We start from the raw sequence: 25,144 nt of genomic DNA, 5'->3' as shown, positions 1-25,144 counted from the left end.
CCGGACATGTACATGGTCTTCGCCAAAGCCCATCTGGCGACGGTGACTAAAGACCTGTACAACTTTATTAGAGCCAGAAGGGCTTGTAGAGAGTTCATGTTCGCCTCGGCTGCGGTGAGGAACGAACCCAGGAAGCTGATAGCTTCCAACATCTGGGGAAAAGACCTCTTCCCAAGTGAAGTGGTCAAAGAGGTCGTGGACAAAGCCGCCACTGAAAACAGGAACCTCCTTTCCAAGTGGGGCTTGTCCACCAAGAGGAAATCTTCAGCTGACGAGGGTCCCCAGCCGAAGAATAAATCAAAGCGACCTAGAGTGCCCTCTCAGCCTAAGCAGCTTCCCGTGGCCACGGTGCCCCAGACGGTGGCACATCCACCCACCACCTTTCAACTGGTGCCCCAAACCCTGGCGACGCAGTCACCAGTGTTCACCCCAGTGTTTGAAAGGCAGTCTACGACCTTTCGGCCGAAGTCTCGAGGATCCTTTCGAGGCTTCTCCAGACGCCCCTCCAGAGGTAGGGGCAACAGGGGTGGACGTGGCCAAGGAGGTAAATCCTCCTCCCAGCACTCAAAGTGAGATGCTACCGGTAGGAGGGAGACTATTCTACTTCCGGGATCGTTGGACCTTCGATCCCTGGGCCCACAGCCTAATCAAGAACGGGCTAGGGTGGAGTTGGAGCTCAACTCTACCAACCTTCCCTCAATTCTTCCAACACTCAACCCCCATATTGTAAGAATATGTTCAGGAACTCTTGAACAAAAGAGTTATACTGAAGGCGAAGTCCGTCAGATTCCAAGGAAGGCTATTTTGTGTTCCGAAGAACGACTCGGAAAAGCTCAGAGTAATTCTGGACTTGTCACCACTCAACAAGTTCACAGTGAACTACAAGTTCAAAATGCTGACGCTTCAACACATCAGGACCCTGTTGCCCAAACGGGCATACACAGTCTCCATAGACATGACAGATGCGTACTGGCACGTTCCGATCAGCCGTCAAGTTTCCCCCTACCTGGGATTCAAACTACAAAGAAGACAGTATGTCTTCAGAGCCATGCCCTTTGGACTAAACATAGCTCCAAGGGTATTCACCAAGCTTGCGAATGCAGTCATTCATCAACTACGCCTAAAAGGAATCCAGGTGGTAGCTTACCTGGACGACTGGCTGGTGTGGGTAGCATCCGAAGAAGAATGCAGGCAAGCCTCCATGGAAGTGGTCCAGTTCCTGGAACACTTAGGATTCAAGATCAATCGGGAAAAATCCCGACTGTCTCCATCTCAGAAGTTTCAGTGGCTGGGCGTCCACTGGAACTTGGTCGCACTGCTTTTCCATTCCATCACAGACGCGGAGAGAGATAGCGGGATCTGTCAGAAGCCTTCTTCGATCCGCAAGGATATCAAGAAGGCAACAGGTGAGAGTGTTGGGGTCTCTCCAGTTCGCCTCAGTGACAGATCCAATATCGAGAGCACAATTAAAAGATGCATCAGGAGTCTGGAGAAAATACGCATCAAACGCTCAAAGAGATCTAAAAAGACCGACACCAAATCATCTGCGATCCCTACTCAAGCCATGGTCGGAGGCCAAGAACCTAAAGAACAAGGTTCCCTTACAACCACCTCCACCGTCAGTCACCGTTCGCACGGATGCCTCAAAAGATGGGTGGGGGGGGGGTCACTCTCACCATCGGAAAGTCCAAGGAACCTGGTCTCCCCTCTTCAAAACCTTCCACATAAACTTCCTGGAAGCGATGGTAGTTTTTCTTTCCCTAAAGAAACTGAAACTCCGCTGCTCAATCCACATCCGTCTGGTTCTAGACAGCGAAGTCATAATGAGATGCCTAAATCGACAGGGCTCGAGATCGCCTCACATAAATCAAGTGATACTAGCCATCCTCCGCTTAGCGGAAAAGAAGAGATGGCACTTTCAGCAGTCCACCTTCAAGGGTTCCGCAATGTGACAGCGGACGCTCTATCCAGAACCAAACCGATAGAGTCAGAATGGTCACTAGACGCAAGATCGTTCTCCTTCATCTTACGCAAAGTCCCAGGACTGCAGATAGACCTCTTCGCAACGAGCGACAACAAGAAGCTACCCAGGTATGTAGCCCCGTACGAGGATCCTCTAGCGGAAGCAATGGATGCAATGTTCATAGATTGGAACAGATGGTCCACGATCTACCTATTCCCTCCAACCAACCTTCTGCTGAAAGTCCTCGACAAACTGAGATCCTTTCGGGGGACGGCAGCAATAGTGGCCCACAAGTGGCCCAACAGCATCTGGTTCCCCCTGGTAACGGAACTACGCCTGAAACTGATCCCGTTGCCAGACCCAGTTCTGACTCAGCAAGTGCAGAAATTGACTCTCAGCTTCATCAGTGAAAACCCAGAACCTTCATCTCATGATTTTCTCGCCTTAGCGGTCAAGAAACGGTTTGAGATTTCTAGGGACAGTATCAACTTCCTAGAAGAATACAAGTCAAAGTCAACAAGAAGACAATATGAGTCTTCCTGGAAAAAATGGGTGGCTTTTGTCAAGGCGAAGAAACCTAAGGAGATTTCTACGGACTTCTGTTTGTTCTTCTTCATCCATCTTCATGAACAAGGTTTAGCAGCCAATATGATTACTACATGTAAATCCGCCCTGGCCAGACCAATACTTTATGCCTTCCAGGTGGACTTTTCCAACGAAATCTTCAACAAGATTCCTAAAGCCTGAGCAAAACTTCGGCCCGCAGCTCCTCCTAAGCCCATTTCATGGTCTTTGGACTAAGTTCTTCATTTAGCATCAACCCTGAATAATGAGGATTGCTCGCTGAAAGACTTGACTCAGAAGGTGATATTTTTGTTTGCACTAGCCTAGGGAGTCAGAGTTAGCGAAATAGTGGCCCTCTCGAGGGATGATGGCCACATTCAGTTCACAGACAATGGAGATCTGAACCTCTTTCCGGACCCAGCGTTTCTCGCCAAGAACGAGCTACCCACTAAAAGGTGGGGTCCCTGGAGAATCTTCCCTCTGAAGGAAGAAGCATCCCTCTGCCCAGTGGAATGCCTAAAGGTCTATCTTCGTAGAACTTCAGACTTTAAGGGAGGTCAGCTTTTCAGGGGAGAGACTTCCGGTTCAACGTTATCCTTGAAACAGATTAGGGCGAAAATCACCTACTTCATTCGCAGAGCGGATCCAGACAGTACACCCGCAGGTCATGATCCGAGGAAGGTTGCCTCGTCTCTGAATTTCTTCCAAACAATGTCGTTTGAAAGTCTTCGTGCTTATACTGGATGGAAGTCCTCGAGGGTCTTCTTTAAGCACTACGCGAAGCAATTACAAGAAATTAAGTTTCATGTGGTGGCGGCGGGCAGTGTGATAAAACCTGCTGCTTGATTACTGCGAAGAACAGTGCACTATTAGGGACTTATAGTGAAGGGTGTACACGATAGACTCATAAGACATATCGTGTTGAGTTTTGTGTTTAAGTGATAACACTATAGAGTGTTCTCCCTACACAGGTGACATTAAGCATAATAAACTGACACAAGTGCCAGGCATTCTTATATGCACAGTGTTTAAGTAACAACAGATTGTAGAATGAAACTGCATGTTTCCCTTGAGTGGCTAATGTTTTCCTTTTCAGGCAACCCCTTTTTATCCTGTTATTACTGTTTATGCTCGTATGTAGAATTATTCAACATACATTGTAATTGTTTACAACCATGATTTCTATTTTGTAATAAACAATAGAACAAATATTTGCGTCTCCTTCGCCCCAAATATTTATTCAAATAGTTATTATTTGACTCTCTTGATAATTAAGTCAATACTAGAACTAAGATTCATGGTGTTCCAGGCAAACAGGTAAGACCTTCTTGTACTAGACTGTTCATTTTACTGTTTAAAGTGTTCCTACACATATATAAACCTGTCCGTCTCTTCACGACAGACCCGGGAGCTACAGTAATCAGCCCAAGCCAATTCCATCCTAGTACAGACTATGCTTTACGTATATGTTGACACTAATATACAAACTGTTTGCTAGATTTTTCCTTGAACTCACAATCCTCAGGTTTTTTCCTCGAGTCTACCCAGACTCTTCCCTGTAGGGGGCAGGAAGCACTGACATATTTTATGATCAGCTGATCGATGTATAACGGTAACATCAAGTGTCTCTAGGTCTAAAGACCGAAGAGGAAAGATTTAGCTCGAGATGAACGGCACTATTGGAAATCCACAGATACATTAATGCTCTGATACACTTCCATCACGACGACATGACCTGAGCCCAAAAAACGAATTTTGAGCGTAGCGAAAACTCTATTCTTGGGTGAGGTAGCCATGTCGTCCTGATGGACCCACCCTCTTTTGGGACAAAAGGATAATGAATCCCTCCCTATAGTACTGTATCTGCAACACCTACAGAGCTATAAAGAATGACGGTGGCGCCGCGCGGTGGCGGACAGGCGCACTATTTGCAGAGCAGTAGTGACTCGTCGAGAGCAATGTCTCTGGAACGACTCACCCTATTCTTGCCTCTCTTTCCCCTCGTAGTGAAAGCTCTATTGGGGGTGTAGATAGCCATGAGACGTGTCAAGAATACGTCCTCTGATATTACGCGATATCCCTTCGTAAAATTTTAAGGGATATTCGCTCCAGGAGTTAGAATTCTGGATACTTTTGGTAAATTCTCTGGGATATATCACTATAGTCAAATATACCTAGGAAGCTACCTTTGAAGGAACTTCCATCACGACGACATGGCCTGAGCCAAAAAAGTATGTTTTTGAGTTGAGGTCCCAAAGATTTGCAACAAATTTTTGCTTCTTTTCTTAAAGAAATCCAGATAACATTATTATGATAACTTTTATTTATTGTTTATTCCTACATAAACGCTCCCTAAACGAGGTAAGCCCTAAGTTTACTATTACACTTGTTGAGTTGCCAGCAATCTCTCATTGTTGCCAGTGTTTTAGTTAGCATGTTTCAGCTTTGTACTCTTATTCATGTTTCCCTCTCTTCTTGGTTCTTTTTTCTTGTTCTCTCCTTACTTTTAGTTCTTTCTACGACCTTAGGTACCATTGGCCTTGCTATAAAGTTCCCGAGAACACTGTGAAAACACAGTGTACATACGAACTGCAAGTAAACAAACACATGCATTATAACCTCTATATGTCTTTGGAAACTCTAGCTGCTGTTGTCGCAGGACGTAGATTTCGTTTACCTACCCTCTACCAATACCTTCCATTTCTGCCAGAAGTACGAGAGAGAGAGAGAGAGAGAGAGAGAGAGAGAGAGAGAGAGAGAGAGAGAGAGAGAGAGAATCATTTTACAGAGAATTTAACTTTGGAGTGATAGCATTTGGTTGATATAGATGGCAATTCAAATTGAGAGAGAGAGAGAGAGAGAGAGAGAGAGAGAGAGAGAGAGAGAGAGAGAGAGAGAGAGAGAGAGAGAGAGAGAGAGAGAATATGCAAAAATAAACACAAAGACGATTCTGTCCCTCAGTCATGCAGACAACGCAATAAGGATGACGTCATCATTTAAAGACCACTATGTCTTTATTATTTGAAAAAATAATTGACGCTCTGTTCTTTCTATGACCTTGGGTAACATTGGCCTTGCTACAAAGTTCCCGAGAACGTTGTGAAAACACAATGTACATACAAACTTCAAGTAAACAAACACATGCATTATAACTTCTATACGTCTTTGGAAACTCTGGCTGCTGATCTCGTAGCAGGTAGTTTTCATTCACTACCCTCTACCAAGATTTTGAAACATAAGAGAGAGAGAGAGAGAGAGAGAGAGAGAGAGAGAGAGAGAGAGAGAGAGAGAGAGAGAGAGAGAGAGAGAGAGAGAGAGAAAGCCTGAATTTAATAATGAGAGAATTTAACTTTGGAGTGATAGCATTTGGTTAATATAGATGGCAGTTTAAATTGAGAGAGAGAGAGAGAGAGAGAGAGAGAGAGAGAGAGAGAGAGAGAGAGAGAGAGAGATGCAAAAATAAACACAAAGACGATTCTGTCAAACTCAGTCATGCAGACAACGCAGTAAGGATGACGTCATCATTTAAAGACTGCTACAGCTTCATTATTTGAAAAAACAATTGACTATTTGTTCTTCCTATGACCTTAGGTAACATTGGCCTCGCTATAAAGTTCCCGAGGACGTTGTGAAAACACAATGTACATACAAACAGCACGTAAACTAAGACATGCATTATAATTTCTATACGTCTTTGGAATCTCTGGCTGCTGTTCTCGTAGGAGTAGATTTCGTTCATGTACGCTCTACCATTGCCTTCCATTTCTGCTAGACGTATGAGATTTCGAAACTTAAGTGAAAAAATCGCTATACAGTATACTGTATGTGCAAAAATAAACACACAAAGACAGTTGTGTCAAACTCAGTCATGCAGATGACACAATAAGGATGAGGTTATCATTTAAATACTGCTATACCTTCGTTATTTGTAAAAATCATTGGCTGAAATTTCTGGAGAGCATGTACGATATGTTTATGCATACAGAGAAGCAATAAAACGAGATTTTCGATTCCTGAAAGTTGGTATGTCAAAACATCATGGCGGACGGTCCCCTTAAAGACCGCTATATCTTCATTCTTTGTAAAAATAGTTGGCTGAAACTTTTGGAGAATGTACGACATGTTTATGCATACATAAAAGCAATAAAATAATTGTCGATTCCTGAAAGTTGGTATGTCAAAACAACATGGCGGACGGTCCCCTTAAAGATAATTGCCGCCTCAGTAGCATTAACTTCATAGTTGAACTTTTCTATGGCTCGCATTTTTCTTCTTTTGCCATTACTAAGTTCTGCCAGTAACTGTTCTAAGTTAGCAGTTACTGAGGCAGCAATTGTCTTTAATGAAACTTATTTAAAATGGGTCTACTCCCAAAGTAATAGGAATTTGTATTTCTTTCCAATTCTTTTTGAACTTTGAATTCCTCTTTGCCTAGAAATTAAAGCGTACACCATATATGATATGATATTACAACTGATAGATTATAATAATCAAAATAGCAGAAAAATCTGAATCACCACGATAAACTTTTCGTGTAAAATCTTCCATTCAACAGATTGGAAGTACAAGCTGACCAGTTCAGTACTGTACATCGATAAAACTAAATATAGAGTGACTGAACTGTATATTGTTTTATAGTACGTGCTTACATTGTTTTTTATCAAATACATATTCTTGTTTATCTGGATAATCTAAGGATTAACTATAAGAACAATTAAGCTCACTGTAAAAGTGATAATTCAATTAAAAATAATTATTACTTACCTTCAGTTTCTTGAATATCAACAATTCTCTTGATATTTGAAATGTTCATCATTTCCAGGTGTTTGTAAGATTTTATTGCTTTAAGCGTGTGTAGATTGGCTCTGCTAGGACTTTTTATACTATTGTATTTACTCTTCTTTTTACAAATCTGTTGATAAAAAAAGTGCCAAATAAGGAATACTTATGCAAAAATACTTAGTTTTACTATATTTTCTCAAGCTCATAAATACTAAATATTTTCAAGATATTTGTATTATATGGCATTTACATCAAAGTCATTTAAGTACAACCAGAATTAAAGAAGTGGTGGGATTCTGTTAACATTGTATGGTAACCAACTATCCTACCCAGCGAGTCAGCAAGACAGGTCCACTTATCTCATGGTCAAGATTTGCGGGTGGATGAGGCGGGACATTTTTCTTGAAAATTTATAGATTGTTCCTACACAAATACAAATCCTGGTCATTTATATGGCGAGTCTAACTTGGGTGGGAGGAAGTCCCGTGTAGCAAGCAGACGTCTAAGTAACCTTTAACCCAGATAAAGAAAAGGGCAACATTATAATCCCAGCTCAAAAGAAAGGCAAGGTTTAGAAGTTAGACCCAAGACACTGACCGTGTCACTACCCTGCGTTATTATTATTAAAGGAAGGAGATTAACCAGCCCAATGAGTCAAAGTTGGCCGGATTAACATTGGGAAGAAAAAATACTTATATGAATGTTAAATCAATGAATAAATTAAATATATATTAACCTTTTCGTTATGAAGCTGTGGATTTGCTACTGGAGCTCTATATGAGACCGGTCATCATCGGATAATCTCGCTCATTTATCCTATAAGCTACATTACCATGTCCATTTGTTTTACTGCCGATTAAAGAAATTTTTTTTTTTCCAAAGTTTGCTTTGTATTTCACTCTAAACTCCCAACATATTTTTTCCATTTATTCGTAAGTGATTATAGAATAATCTTGAAAAAAAAGTTTTATATAATCATCTCTACTGTGATTTTGTGTAAAAAGAAATTCTTTACATTCATTGTAGTGACTATATTATTCTTTTACCATTCCACGATAAATAGCCGTCAAAAGATATAAAAACTACTTGTAAGTAATAATGAACTTTATATTTTACAGAAATGTAATGTAAATATCCATTTATTTCCTTTGACACAGGAAGTATTCTATAACTTATCATCATAAGGTACGGTAAAGCACTGCGATTTATGTGTAAAAAAACTTCATATATTTATCAAGTGACTATGATATTTGGTAATAATTTCATGATAAATAGCCGTCGAAACATATAAAGCAACTCGATAGTAATAATGGAATTTAGGTTATACAGAAATATAATGAAAATATCCAATTGTTTCCTTTTACAAAAGAATTATTCTATAATGTATAAATACGATAAATTTGAATAAAAAAACTGTTGACAAAATATATATAGATATATAAATATATATATATATATATATATACATATAGATACTGTGTATATATATGTATATATATATATGTATATATATATATATATATATATATATATATATATATATATATATATATATATATATATATATACTATATATATATATATATCTATATGTATATATATACAAACACACACAGTAATCCCTCACATATCGTGGTGAATGGGGTCAAGAACCGACCGCGATAGGTGAAAAACCGCGAAGTAGGTTCCTTCCATTTTTTTTAATACATACATTTTTTGTGTGTACATGTACATGTATATATAATAACAATAAGTGTATATTATCCTTATAAATGCATATGTTATCATTAGAACATTAAAGAATCATGTAAATAAATATTGATAATATAAATTATAAACTACATAACAAAGTACAGTATGAATACTGTAATAAAATACAGTATTTAATACATTACGTATACTGTATGTACATTTAAATTTATACATAAATATTGTAATGTATAAATATAAATAGTGTAAGTGTACATGTACATACATATGTACATATGAATAGTGTACGTGTTTATAGATGTTTTTAGAACTCTTATTCTTATAAACAAGATACGTAACACCTCTAACAATGATGATGATCTTGATGAATGATGAAACACCTGTGCAGTATAATGGAGGTGAAGAAAATGAAGATGATTTACTGCACAGGTTAATGAGAGCTTTACTGCTCCTCAGGTGATGCCTCATCGTCAGTTGATAGAGGCGGTGGATCGTCAACTACAGTTTCCGATAGAGATGGAGAAACTGCAGGAGGAGGCGTAGTGGATTGTTGGGAAGCCGGAGAGGCAGCAGGAGTAGTATCTGAAGCTTCTGCAGAAGGTTTTCGGCGCACTAGGAACATCGTGATGGGAAGCTGTTGACATTTTTTCATCTGAGCAAAGATGCTCTTGTACAACGCCACTATATCATCAATACGATTACTAAATTCGATGGCTCTGACCATATCATCATCAATTTCCTGCACCCTTTGTTGCATAGTCCGTGCCATGTTGCATGCCTCTTGCAGGTTGTCCAAGCTAAGGCCACATTCTTCAGCTTCATCGTCGTCACTGACGTCGACTGCCTCTTCTTCTTCCTTACTCGCTGATCTTGTCATTTCGACAAGGTCCTCGTCTGTTAGGGGCTCCAAGTGGCACTCGATCAGTGAGTTGACGTCTTCCGTCGTCATGTCAGAGTGGTGAACTTCGTCTGATGTAAATCCCTCATAGTCATGAACAACGTCTGGCCACAATTTTCTCCAACTCGCAGTCAGTGTTTGTTCTTTCATCTCATTAAGAGTTTTCTGAATGTTGGCCAGGCACGTCACAATGTTGTATTCCCGCCAATAACTCTTGAGGCTGAAGTCCTCGTCGGCTTCGTCGATGGAGGAGATGAGGCCCTCCATTGTGTACCTCGTGTAGAGGGCTTTGAAGGCCCGAATGACCCCCTGATCCATTGATTTTATGAGGGAAGTGGCATTGGGGGGCAGGAACTCCACTTGGACCCCGTCGTAATGGAGGTCCGTTGCATGTCCTGCTGCACAGTCCATTAAGAGGAGGACCTTAAAGGGCAGTCCATTCTCCGCGAGGTACAGCTTCACCTGCGGGATAAAGCAGTTCACGAACCAGTCGAGTGTGAGGGCTTTGGTTATCCATGCCTTTTTATTACTCATCCAGTAGACGGGCAGGAAGGCTTTTTTTTTGTTTTTCAAAGCCCGGGGATTCAGGGACTTGTAAATTTAGCCAGGCTTGAGCATAAAGCCCGCGGCATTCCCACACGAGGAGAGTGACGCGATCTTTGTGGGCCTTGAACCCTGGCTTCTTCACTTCGTTCTTGTAAAGGAACGTCCGGAACGGCATCCTCTTCCAGAGGAGGCCAGTCTCATCCATATTGAACACTTGCTCTGGGAGATAGCCACCTTCTTTAATTAATTTCGGGAACTCGTCCTCGACGTAATGAAGAGCCGCCTCTTGGTTTGCTGAGGTGGTCTCCCCATACAAAGGAATGCTGCGAAGGCCAAATCACCTCTTGAATTTCTCGAACCAGCCCTTGCTGGCAACAAAACCACGTTTTTCTCGTGGGGCAGGATCATCATCTTCGTCGTCTTCATTCGATTTTCCTTCAGGAACGAGGCTATCATACAGGGTTTTGGCTTTGGTTCGAGTCATGTTGGTAACGAGACTAACCTTCTTTTCCCGACAGTCCGATATCCACATTGATAATGCATTCTCCATATACACAATTGTCTTATTACGAGGAGTCACAACGCGCTTAGTGTCCTTAGAGAACGTTATTGAGGCAGTTTTATGGATTTTCATTTTTTCTTCTTTATGTAGCGAATCGTCAATTCATTCACTCTGTAAATGCGGGCAACAGACGCATAGCTACTGCCTGCCTTAAGCATGTCGTATAATTTCACTTTATCGTTCACCGTCATCATTTTTCTCTTCTTCTTGGGTTCCCTACTCGAGGATGTAAAGGGTAGAAGACATTTAGGAGCCATTTTCAAGGGCGCCACAAACACTAGTTTGCACTAAAAAAGCACAAAAAATCAGCTAAAAGTTCCACGCAGCAAGGCTAAGCCACGAGTGAGAGAGAACAATGAATGCGATCTCCCTTCGCAGGGCGCACGGCAGGGAGAGGTGCTGGATAAAGTGTCTCGGCCAATCACCTTGCGAGATTCTGGAGCCGAGATACCCAGCGAATCAGAGGTGGATTTTGAGTTGCGCGCCATCTTTGTGTTGATACCTGATGTTCTATTGTACTCTCCCTTCCTTCTGCTAGCGCCAGCGTAACTTTCGCACCATTTTTTCTCATTTTTTATGCATATTTTAAAAAATCTGCGATGCACGTAGGCCGCGAAACTTGAGCCATGAAATGGCAAGGGATTACTGTATACATTATATATATATATATATGAGACGTAATATAAATTTAGTTCATTTTAGACATAAGAAGAATTGGAAGACCCAGGACTACATGGCTTAGGCCTATAAAGTGCGAAGTGGGAGATGATGAATGGAGAAGTATTGAATTAAAACTCAAGATAGAGACGACTGGCAAAATCTAACCGAGGCCCTTTGCGTCAATAGACGTAGGAGATGATGATGATGAGACATTAGCTTTGGTTGTTTTTTTATCATTCCACCTTGCGTGTGACTGTGACTATCACTAAAAACTGGATCAATCCTGTTTTGTGTATTTCACAAACTTGGAAATACTGTTGACTCTGCATGTAGGAACATAACAAATACTGCATAAAAATGTAGAATGGCAATAAATGGGAATAATCCCAATAGGCTAACTTTTAGTTGTGAAAACAATGAACAATACTAATATGAAATGTATAAAACATGAAGATGACATTTTGTAGAAATGATAGTTGAAAAAAAGGAATAAAATAAGAAAAGAAGATAGATCTCGTCTTCCGTCAACTATTTCCTTTACTGGTAATGGCAAGTTTTCATCTTGTGGGTGGGACTTCTAATCGAAGGCAGGAAGACTTTCTCTGTGATTTGAAGACTGTGACAACATAGAAAAACAATAAAATAGACTTTACATAATCAAAAGGACTGGAATTACATGTATATTTGGTTGGTGATGAGGTTAAATGTGAATACAGTAAAATAGACCCTATTTAATCATGAAACGGATTTTGAGCGAAGCAAAAAATCTATTTTTGGGTGAGGTAGCCATGTCGTCCTGATGGAAGTTCCTTCTTAGTAGCTTCCTAGGTTATATTTAACAACAGTGATATATCCCAGAGAATTTTACTAAAGGTATCCAGAATTCTAACTCTTGGCGCGAATATCCCTTGTATTATCTTATAGGGATATCGCATAATATCAGAGGACGTATTCTTGACACGCCACATAGCTATCTACACCCCTAATAGCGTTTACGCTTCGAGAGGGGAAAGTGGCAAGAATTGTAGAGAGCCGTTAAGGCAACACTCCTACTGTACTGTGATTGAGCGCCAGCATGCTGCCGTGTGGCGCCATCTAGTCCTTCTTTGTAGCGCTTATGAGGTGCTACAGATACAGTACATTAGGCAGGGATTCATTATCCTTTGTCAAAGGAGGGTGGGTCCATCAGGACAACATGGCTACCTCACCCAAAAATAGATTTTTCGCTTCGCTCAAAATCCGTTTTTTGGGCTCAGGCCATGTCGTCCTGATGGAAGTTTACCAGAGCATTAATGTATCTGTTGATTTTCAATAGTGCCAATCACCTCGAGATAAATTTTCCTTGGTCGTCTAGACCTAGAGACACGTGGTGTTACCGTCATACACCCTTCAACTGATCATGGACTATGTCAGTGCTACCTGCCTCCTACAGGGATGAGTCATGGAAGACTCAAACAGTTGTATATTAGTGTCATCATATACGTAAAACATAGTTTGTATTCTGAAAGGAACAAATATGTATAGGTTACTGACGCCTCCCTCAATCTGCTTGTTCATTGTAGACAAGTTAGACAGGTTAACATTCATGTAGGAAAAGTAAAGTCAGTAAGTTAAACAGGTTGGTAAGGTCAGTCATTACCAAGGACTGGACTTAAAAGCATAGCATATAAATTTGGTGATTGTTTGCTTAGAAACAGAATTATTCTGAATATTTTCCAAAATAAGAGGATAAAAAGTAGCTCTGACACCCTTTATTTGCATTTTATGTTAGGGCGAAATGAGATGCAAAAATTCCTGTGTTTATTAACAGACAGTATATAGAAATCATAGGTTGTAACATATACAATCAAATAAAAATTTTCTTTGAAAATATTTTGTGAAAGCATAATAATTAGTAATAACAGAAACATTTTTCAAAGTTTCATCTGAAAGGGAAACACAAGCCACTCTATGGGAAATATAGTAATATTTCACTATTCTCTCTGTTGTTACAAAATGAATACACATGGCACATGTGTCAGTCTTTTATGCTTTAGTCACCTGTGTACTTAGAACAGTCTATAGTGTCATGTACTGGCACATATCACTAAATATGATACACCGTAGGAGTTCATCATACACACCCTTCACTAAAAGTCCCAATTAGTGCACTGTTCTTTGCAGAAATCAAGCGGCAGGTTTTAGTACACTACCTGCTGCCACCACATAGTGCTTTATCTCTTGTACTTGTTTCGCGTAATGTTTAAAGAAAACCCTGGATGACTTCCATCCAGTGTAGGCGCGAAGACTCTCAAAACACATGTTTTGGAAGAAGTTCAGAGATGAAGCAACCTTTCTCGGATCATGACCTGCAGGTGTACTGTCGGGATCCGCTCTGCGAATAAAATAGGTGATCTTCGCCCTTAGTTGTTTCAAGGTCAATGTTGAACCTGATATTTCTCCACTGAAAAGCTGACCTCCCTTAAAGTCTGAAGTTCTACGAAGATAGACCTTTAGGCATTCTACTGGACATAGAGATGCTTCTTCCTTCAGAGGGCAGATTCTCCAGGGATCCCACCTTTTAGTGGGCAGCTCTTTCTTGGCGAGAAACGCTGGGTCCGGAAAAAGGTTCAGTTCTCCGCAGTCTGTGAACTGAATGTGGCCATCATCCCTCGAAAGGGCCACTATTTCGCTAACTCTGGCTCCTGAGGCTAGTGCAAATAAGAATATCACCTTTTGAGTCAAGTCTTTCAGAGAGCAATCTTCGTTGTTCAAGGTTGATGCTAAGTGAAGAATTCTATCCAAAGACCATGAAATGGGCCTCGGAGGAGCTGCGGTCCGAAGTCTAGCGCAGGCTTTCGGAATCTTGTTGAAGATCTCATTGGAGAAGTCCACCTGGAAGGCGTACAGCAAGGGTTTGGTCAGGGCAGATTTACACGTAGCAATCGTGTTGGCTGCTAAACCTTGTTCATGGAGATGGATAAAGAAGGACAAACAGAATTCCGTTGAAATCTCCTTTGGTTTTTTTGCCTTGACAAAGGCAACCCATTTCTTCCAGGAAGACTCGTATTGTCTTCTCGTTGATTTCGACTTGTATTCTTCAAAAAATTTAACACTGTCTCTTGAAATCCCGTACCTTTTCTTGACTACTAAGGAGAGATAATCATGAGATGAAAGTTCCGGGTTTTATGTGATGAAGCTGAGACAGTCGACTTCTGCACTTGCTGAGTCAGAACTGGATCCGTCAACGGAATCAGTTTGTCATAGTTCCGTTATCAGGGGGAACCAGACGCTGTTGGGCCACTTGTGAGTCAATATTGCTGCTGTTCCTTGGGAGGATCTCAGCAGAAGGTTGATTGGAGGGAACAGGTAGATCTTGGACCATCTGTTCCAGTCTAGGGACATCGCATCCGTTGCTTCCACTTGAGGATCCTTGTATGGGGCTACATACCGGGATAGCTTCTTGTTGTTGCTCGTTGCGAAGAGATCTATCTGCAGTCCTGGGACTTTGCGTAAGATGAAGGAGAATGATCTTGCATCTAGGGTCCATTCTGACTCTATCGGGTTGAGCCTGGATAGAGCGTCCACCGTCACATTGCGGAAACCTTTAAGGTGGACTACTGATAAGTGCCATCTCTTCTTCTCCGCCAGGCGGAAGATGGCCAATATCACTTGGTTGATTTGAGGCAATCTCGAGCCCTGTCGATTCAGGCACCTCATTACAATCTCACTGTCTAGTACCAGTCGGATGTGGATTGAGCAGCGAAGTTTCAGTTTTTTCAGTGAGAAAAACTTCCATGGCTTCCAGAATGTTGATGTGGAAGGTCTTGAAGAGGGAAGACCAGGTTCCTTGGACTTTCCAATGGTGAGAGTGGCCTCCCCACCCTTCCTTCGAGGCATCCGTGTGAACGGTGACTGAAGGTGGAGGCGGTTGTAAGGGTACCTTCTTCTTCAGGTACTTGGCCTCTGACCATGGCTTGAGGAGGGATCGCAGACGAGTTGGTATCAGTCTTTTCAGATCTCTTCGAGCATTTGATGAGTATTTTCTCCAAACTCCTGACGCATCTTTTAATTGAGCTCTCAGTACTGGGTTTGTCACTGAGGCGAACTGGAGGGACCCCCAACACTCTCTCCTGTTGCCTTTTTGATATCCTGTCAGATTTGAAGAAGTCTCTTGACAGATCCCGCTATCTCTCTCCTCTTCTTTGATGGAATGGAGAGGCAGTGTGACTGTAAGTTCTAGTGGACTCCCAGCCATTGGAACTTCTGAGCTGGAGATAGTCGAGACTTTTCCAAGTTGATCTTGAATTCTAGGTGTTCCAGGAGCTGAATCACTTCCTTGGAGGCTTGCGTGCATTCTTCTTCGGATGCTGCCCATACCAGCCAGTCGTCCAGGTAGGAAATCACCTGAACTCCCTTTAGGCGTAGTTGACAAATGACTGCGTTCGCAAGCTTTGTGAATACCCTTGGGGCTATGTTTAGTCCGGAGGGCATGGCTCTGAAGACATACAGCCTTTTTTGCCGTTTGAATCCTAGGTAGGGGGAGACTTGGCGGTTGATCGGAACATGTCAGTATGCATCCGCCATGTCTATGGAGACAGTGTATGCCCGTTTGGGCAGTAGGGTCCTTATGTGTTGAAGAGTCAGCATTCTGAACTTGCTGTTCACTATGAACTTGTTGAGTGGTGATAAGTCTAGAATGACTCTGAGCTTTTCTGAGTCTTTTTTTCAGAACACAGAACAGCCTTCCTTGGAATTTGATGAACTTTGCCCTCCTTACAACTCTCTTTTCTAAGAGTTCTTGAACATATTCTTCCAATATGGGGGTTGTGTTGGAAGAACTGAGGGAAGTTTGGTGGAGCTGCATTCCAACTCCACCCCAGTCCGGTCTTGATTAGGCTGTGGGCCCAGGGATCGAAGGTCCAGCGATCCCGGAAAACGAGAAGTCTCCCTCCTACTGGTAGCATCTCACTTGGAGTGCTGGTTGGAGGACTTGCCTCTTTGGCCATGTCCACCTTTGTTGCCCCTACCTCTGGAGGGGCATCTAGAGGAACCTCGAAAGGAACCTCGAGACTTCGGCCGAAAGGTCATCGATTGCCTTTTAACCCTGGATAGGTATGCTACTCGGACACCCCTTTAAGGGTATACTCGGTCGTGAACGACCCCGACTCCGAAAAAAATTCAGGAAAAATTTAGTTATGCATCAATCTGTATTGTTTGACTTGCTAAAAATACTTCAAAGAATGCTAAAAATTACTGAAAATATAAATGATACCCATCTACAAAATAACTATTTATTGGAATTATATTAAAAATTTAAGTATACAAAAAAAAGACGACGTAAATATTCACAAAAAATAGAAATATACATATACACATAAATCCCTTTAGGGACACATTCTTAGATGGCAAAGCAACAGTGTGTAATTGCTGGAAATGAGTTGGACCCATAGAAGTCAAGATCTGAAATGAGAAAAAAAGGGTAAATTTTTTTGGCCACAAACATTTGTCCAAATTCATGAATTTTTTTGGGTACCCAAATGAAATAGGAAGAGGCTAATTTTTTTATAGAATAAACTCATATTATCCTAGAACAGAAATACATAATAAAATGTGCACTAAGATGTAATTTACTGTTATAACAGGGGCGAAATCTAAAGGTCATTTTTAGACGGCCTAGTTCAAAATGTAAATTTCTTATGAAAATCATTGTATCTCCTATAAAATATGATATTTATGCATTAAATTATACCAAAATATCACGAATTCTATACAGAACAAGAATATATAGAGATATGCCAACTTACCTTTCGGGTATGTCAACAAAATGGCCGCAGACCGCAACAACTCTTACAGCCAAATCTACCACTTGGAATAAAGAATGGGGTTGCAAGCTCCATATTATCATCAACATTTCTTTTTAACTCCATTAGACGTGTGTTGATGACATCCATGCCGAGGGAATACTGTCTGCTGGCCATTATTGAAGATAAATTCAAAATAAATAGAAAAAAAATCAAATTTGCAAAAAACCCCAAAAAATCAGAAATTAGCATTTGAGGGAAAATGGACCTCATGGCAATATATGGCATCTAAGCCAAAACCAATGTCATGCAAGTGGTAGACACACCATCCACCCACACTTTCCAACTATAAAGAACCAAACAAGTATCAACACTGTTCGACAATTTATAATTATGTAATAACTTTGCTGTTTGATCACTTACCCCTATAAAGGTATTCAGGGTCGAGGTCGACCCCTGGGGGGGTAAAAAAACGGGGAAGGAGGGAAGTTAGACGAAAATCAGTCCTAAAGCAGACAATGGCATGTAGACTAGTCACCCCTTGCAGGTCGATCACTTCCATATTCGAGACAGCTGATGATTTATGGGGAAAAAACAAGTTTTGAAAATGCTGTAGGGGTCGCAAACGACCCATCATACCTTTCCAGGGTTAAAGGCTGGGGTGAAGACAGGCAACTGAGTCGCCACCTGTTGGGGCACCAGCTGGAATGTAATAGGTGGTTGTGCCACCGTCTGGGGCACCGTGGCCACAGGAAGCTGCTGTTGTCGTGGAGGGCGAGAGGGCACTCTGGGTTGTTTGGTCTTCCGTTTTGGTTGGGGACCCTCTTCAGCGGAAGACTTCCTCTTTGAGGACAAGCCCCATTTATGGAGGAGATTCCTGTTCTCCGTTGCGGCTCGATCAACGACCTCTTTGACCACTTCACTCGGGAAGAGGTCTTTTCCCCAGATGTTGGAGGCTATCAGCTTCCTTGGTTCGTGCCTCACCGCAGCCGAGGTGAACACGAACTCCCTGCAAGCTCGTCTGGCTTTGATTAAGTTATATAGGTCTTTGGTGACCGTTGCCAAATGCGCTTTGGCAAAGACCATATACATATCTGGGGTGTCGGGGACGCTTGCCATCGTCTCTAATCCAGTTTGTAAGGAAATAGAGGAGGCAAGTCTCTCCTATGTTTCCTGCTCCCTGCGCAGGTGGAAGTCTGACAACTTTGGGAGGTCTTCTCCGAACTGACGTCCGGCAATATCGGCCTCCAGCTTCCCGACTGAGGTGTTATAAACATCCTTCCAGTCTGCGTCATCTGATGGTAGGGCAAGGGAAAATGGCTTACACTCTTCGAGTGTAGGGCAAGGTTTCCCTGCCTCGACTGCCTTGAACCCTTTTTCCATAAAGGGGAAGGCACGGGAAGAAGAAGCGATGAAGGACGGGTGCTTCTTGCTGAGAGCCGGCACCTTGGAGCTAGTGAAGGCCTTTAAGGTTTTTGTAAACAAGGCCTCGGCCTTGGGGAGGTCTAGTATGATGACCTCTTTCAGCTCTGTTTCTTCTTTGGAAGGGGGTTCCGTCCTCAGGCGGACGTAACAATCCGGGTAGGCCCCCTTGCTGGGCCAAAACTCAACGTCGTCAACTGGGACAGTGCCCAGTTTGTCGGAGAGGAAGATCTTCCCCCTTGACATGGGCATGTGCTCAGCATACCTCCATGGATTAATGTCAGAAAAGGCGTGAAGATCCTTGACGTTTAGCTTCTTAGGGGCTAAACGTGTAGACACGAGTTGGTGCATCTCCGTCCGCAGTGAAGCCTCCTTCTCGGACGATTGCTTCTTCATATCCTGGAACATGGACAGAAGAGAATGAAGCGTATGACTAATCGTGTCTAGTTGGGGGGCAGAAGTCGACGGGACAGGCTCAGCCACCGTAGCCGATGAAACCGAAATAATTTCGGCTTTTTCTTCGTCGCCTTCAGGAGATAAAACAGTGTCCTGATCCTGCTCTTCAACGAGAAGACTCCGTTCCGTCTCTTCGGAAACTACCGACATGTTGTCCTCCAGTTGGATGTCCTTCAAGGCATCAGAAACATCAGATTCTATCGGAATCTGTACGAGGGGAATCTCAGGCTGAGCTTGGGGGATAACTGCATCCGAAGATGCCCTAGGGAATAAACAAGCCCTCATCCTTTCATTAGGAAGGTATGGGCCAGTGGTGTTCTTCTGGAAGCCCCTGACCCATTTTCGCAGCGTCTCTCTTGCTGCATCCCTTGACTCAGTAGACTTTTGATCATCAAAAGCCTCAGTAACCAGTTTTAAACAAACGTCACATACCTGGGGGTCCCAATACTTCAGAGATCCCTTCGTAGTTGCGCAGCGTGCATGGGTTCTGCACATATCATGGCCCCAGAAGTTCTTACTGCGGACCTTACAGAAATGGTTCCCGCACTCGGGATGCTCCTCCTGTAAAAAAAGAAGAGCAGATGAGTATTCGGTGAAATATCTAAGAATTTCATCATACAATGTTGTATATATTGTTTAGCTTAGGATAGGTAAGCTAGAAGGGAAAGAGGAAAGACACCCACATGTGTTTCCTGTCCAGCCCATTGCTATGACCTCCTTCAATATTGAACACTAAATTCTAGACGAATTAAGGGAGAAGATATCCTTTGGATATAAAGTGTAATTTTAACACCGTCTTCTAAGGTTCAATATTGGGGATTGAATAAAATGATCATTGATCTTTATCTAAGCCAGATAGAATCGCTCTCTTGGTGTGGTGGTCTCACAATAAGCTGCCCACGAAGCACCTTGTATGTTGGAAGAAATGTATGGGCTACAGCACGGACCGCACAGCGGTATGTGTCGTGCAATCGCAGTGACTAAGACCACTCCGAAGCCAGTACTGTGGTGGCTGCTGCCGGCATATGCCGGCATTACCCTGGGCTATTGAAGGTATACTGGCTTTTTAGGTAAAGGGCGGCGGGCTTCCAGCAGCCGCTCCGCTGCCGGCAGCTGGGGCTCCCTCTATAAAGGCTGACCCGCCAGCTGCCGGCGAAAGGATACGTCTTCAGACAATTGGTCGACTGGATGCCGGCAGACGGCCGGTATGTGCCGGCTGCCGGCTGCCGTTGGGTTACCGATCAACGGTAACCCATGGCAAGCGGCGGCAGAGCAACCTGACGGAAGACCGTCGTCCGAGATGCCGCCGGCGGCTGGCCCAGGGTGGATGGTAAGACAGAGAGAAAGCATGGATGGGAGGTGAAGCAAAGGCTCAGCCTTGCATACCTCCATCCGGAATGAGGGTTCATATGGAAGGGGGAATTATATTCGGGCTTCCATCCAATCCTAGCCCCTCAATATCAGTAGTGGGGCCATGAAAAGCAGTCTAAGGGAAGACTGAAGAACACTCTAAAAGATAGGGGATCCCTGCCGGCAGCCAACTCATTCGACGGCCGACAGAGAACCCAAGCCAATCCCGCAATCTACCCTTAGGGTCGATTGTAGAATGATGGCCAGGATATGTGAAGGCTAGGCCAACACTAAAGGACAGTAAGGGAGGGGCAAGGGTCCTGCAGGTGAGGTAGTACCTGGTAGGTCCTACCTAACCTAAAATATTCTGATCCAGAGCAAAGACAACCTTAGGGGCCAGGGAATTCAATTCCCTAGATTAGGTTAGTCTGATAGAGTGAGAAGGTGGCACCCAGGCCGCTTGTCTCAATGGAGGAACAGAATCTAGTGTCGGAGACCCTAAGCAAGGGAAGAATTCAATTCTTCAGCTTAGGATCTGTCGGCACAGGACTGTCTGCTAGGCCACGGGGAGAAGGCATTATCATATAACGCCTCCAGGAGATGGCCTAGGGAGGTCTAGCCTCCTGCATTGGTAGCCTAACCTGACCTAGGAAGACAGTTCGCAAAGCCAGGCGGCTACCGATCACAGACAAATACTCTGATGTCCCGTCCCAAACTCAAAACCGACTCGGTGGTTGAGAGAAGGGAACGGAAACACCCTAGTCTAGATTTGCATGAATAAAATTCACGGCAAAGCTGACTAGGGTTAGCCCAGGATAGTTCGAGGGAAAAGGAATTGCTCTTAAATCTCCCAAGGAGATTGGTATCGACTTAAAAGGTATAGGTGTCAGTCTCCACTTAAAAGACGATACAAGGGCAAATGGGGACATGTATGAAAGTATACTAAAGCCCGTAGGCTAGTAGCCTAGGCGCATTGAGAATCGGTCACCGAAACTCTCTCGTATACTACTGTATCTTGGAAGGGGAAAATTTATACAGTAATATCTTAATTGTATAAAATATTGCCTGAGCTTCAATAAAACTTTACCAGGAAGGTTATATCATGCATGAAGTGTATGGGTGCCTAGGCTAGGAAGCCTAGCACTCGTGGGGCTCAGTAATAAAATTGCGAAATCCACGAAAACAAGGGCATAATAATTCCTAGCTAAATGCTAAATAGCTAAAGTTATTAAAGCGAAATATGCCGGGAACGTCGTTCTGGCTAACTAAATGTACATGCAAAGAACGACCGTGTCCAAGACGCCATCCGGCTGGGCAACAGCTCGTTACGTTAATTACGAACTTATTTTGAGGAAAAAACTGGCAAGAGCTTACATTTATACAAATTAAAGATAGTACTTAACTTTCCAGAGGCAGATGAGGCTGGTGAACACATCATTGTGAAATAACAATCCAAAACAGTAAGAGGTACACGGGATAAACACCAGTAGGAATGCTACACGAGAAAGAATGACTAGATGGCGCCACACGGCGGGGTGCTGGCGCTCAATCACAGTACAGGTAGGAGTGTTGCCTTAATAACGGCTCTCCTACAATTCTTGCCACTTTCCCCTCTCGAAGCGTAAACGCCAATAGGGGTGTAGATAGCTATGTGGCATGTCAAGAATACGTCCTCTGATATTATGCGATATCCCTATAAGATCACACAAGGGATACTTGCGCCAGGAGTTAGAATTCTGGATACCTTTAGTAAAATTCTCTGGGATATATCACTGTTGTTAAATATAACCTAGGAAGCTACTAAGAAGGAACTTCCATCAGGACGACATGGCCTGAGCCCAAAAATAAGGACTAGAATTGCAAGTAGTTTGGTTGGTGTACGATGAGTCTCCAAACTGGGGGTGTCAAGGGGGGGTTGAGAAGGGAATGACGCTATTTGCTAGAGAGTGATGTGATTATTTCATGGCAAAATAAAACGACTAAAATAGCTCTTACATGTTTAGAAATAAAGGCTAGAATCCCAAAAACTTTATTGGTTGACTGAGGACAGGAGGAGGAACTCCAGTCATAACTCTCTTCATGAAAGAATCTGTACAAAATTTTCACTCTGCGAAATGAGATGTGATGATTTTTCTGACTCGCATTGCGAAAAATGTTTCATGATAAGAAAAAAGATTTGCCAGCCAGACCGAGAATAAAATAGTCACCCATTAAAAAAAAGTTGAAGAAAAGGGTTTACACAATAGAAAATGTATCTCTCTATATCATTATTACTTGCTAAGCTACAACCCTAGTTGGAAATCAGGATGCTATAAGCCCTGGGGCCCCAACAGGGAAAGTAGCCCAGTGAGGAAGGAAACACAGAAAAAATAAAATATCTTAAGAACAGTAACAACATAAGAATAAATATCTCTATATAAACTATGAAAAATTTAACAAAACAAGAGAAATTAGATAGAATAGTGTGCTCGAGTGTACCCTTAAGCAAGAGAACTCTAACCCAAGACAGTGGAAGACCATGGTACAAAGGCTAAGGCACTACCCAAGACTAGAAAACAATGGTTTGATTTTGGAAGAGCTGCTTACCATAGCTAAAGTGTCTCTTCTACCCTTACAAAGCGGAAAAAAGCCACTGAACAATTACAGTGCAGTCGTTAACCCCTTGGGTGAAGAAGAATTGTTTGGTAATCTCAGTGTTGTCACGTGTATGAATAAAGCCAGACTATTCAGTGTATGTGTAGGCAAAGGGAAAGTGAACTGTAACCAGAGAGAAGGATCCAATGAAGTATTGTCTGGCCAGCTCAATTTACAGGTATAACAGTTAAGTTTAGGTATAGTGAATGGTTAAAATGTATTTGGCAGTACAGTATTTCATTGTGGTTATACTGTGGCTTTATTATAAAATTTAATATGATGTTTTTGTAGGGTTTGGAACGAATTAAGCGATTTACATGTAAAATGCAACTCATAACACAAAATTTTCACAAAATGAAAGCCACTCCAGAACGAATTAATTTTGTGTTGTGAGGCATTACTGTAATATTGGGGAGAGGAGATCTTTTAATGAAATTTCCCCGACTGTGAACTTGTTTGATATACGTATAGCCTTGTGCTATACTCTTTCGTAGCTTATAGAAATTATAATAATAATAGTAATAATTAATAATAATAATAATCATAATGATGATGATGTTATCCCGACGTCACCGTGTGTATTACCAGGCATATTTTGACGTACACCGACGTCAACGAGCCAAAGGAGTTAAATCACATCTGTAAAACTTATTTAAAAAATTGAGAAATTCTCAGTCTAATATAAGGTCAATGAAATTTTTCTCTCAAAACATAACTCTCTCTTTTAATAACATTATAGTAGCTAAATAATGTTTTATGGTTAAAATACTGTCACATTCATTCCTCCTGGGTACTGCACCAAGAGGTGTGTACATCAAATACCCATGAGTAAAGTTTTGTGTGCCCTATGTGCAATCTGGCTAAAATTACTTACGTCTTCCTATCTGTTTGCAATGACGATTCCTGTAAAGAAAGAACTGGCTTCAGTTCTTTCAACTTATTACTGTCCAATTTGTTATTCGACTAATATTGGCATTTTGTACCAATGAAATGCTTCAAGTGGGTTATATAAGCTTTTCACGGGTAGTGTAATAGCTTGCTTCGGGAAATTTATTGAAGATTTAGATGCAGCATCTGATATTTCACTACACATAATCCCAAAATGGGCAGGAATACAATATATTTCTATATTCACCCAATGGGAATAAAACCTGTCAAGGAACTCTTCAATTTTTAGTACCAATTGATTCTTATATTTGTAACCATTTAGGCACTTTTTGAATCAGTATAAATCGCAAACTTATGATTTGCTCTATGGACTACTAAAAATGATTTAAAAATCAAGCATCATAAAAAAAAAGATCTCTTCCCTACTAAGTATTTCCTCAATGCAAATACTGCCAAGTGAGGGTTTTCCATAAGAAAAGAACTCATTCATTCTGCTTTCATACTCACTCATGTTCCATAAAACTAATTATGTGACCCAAGGTTAATCATCATGGAAAGCTAAAATTCTTAAATGATACATTGAGCAGCAACTACAGGACCCTAAGAAAAAGTGTCAAGTGATCTGTGGGTACAATCATTAAGGTACTGTGCAGTAGAAGTGGTCTGTCTCTTCCAAACTCCAGCCCTAAGGACTTGCGCTACTGAGTGGTTTTTGCAGAACGCCAAGGTTACAGCAATCCCATGGAAGTCATGAGCTTCGGGAGGGTGCCCTGATCGCACTTTTCCTAATGACTTATAGGCTTTAAGAACGTCTCGTAACCATCAATAGATAGATTCTGGGTTTTAGCCACAAACTCTGGAGCAAAAGAAAAATATGGACCTTTCCACCCCTTGTAGGGTGAAACAAGATAGGGTTAGCCATGTAG

General features: G+C 42.1%; 1 protein-coding gene across 1 annotated transcript in view; it reads right to left on the bottom strand.

The window, feature by feature from the left end:
* The window catches only part of pbl (epithelial cell transforming 2 pebble), a 501,682-nt gene that overhangs the window by 98,680 nt on the left and 377,858 nt on the right, over nt 1-25,144 (bottom strand). Inside the window, exon 14 of the mRNA XM_068379544.1 lies at nt 7,292-7,439. Within this exon, the coding sequence (XP_068235645.1) occupies nt 7,292-7,439 (148 nt within the window). The remainder of the gene's footprint in view (nt 1-7,291; nt 7,440-25,144) is intronic.

Source organism: Palaemon carinicauda, chromosome 9 (genome assembly GCF_036898095.1).
Source record: "Palaemon carinicauda isolate YSFRI2023 chromosome 9, ASM3689809v2, whole genome shotgun sequence".
Lineage (NCBI taxonomy): Eukaryota > Metazoa > Arthropoda > Malacostraca > Decapoda > Palaemonidae > Palaemon > Palaemon carinicauda.
Note: the sequence above shows the minus strand (reverse complement) of the source record. Positions and strands in the feature narration are given on the sequence as shown.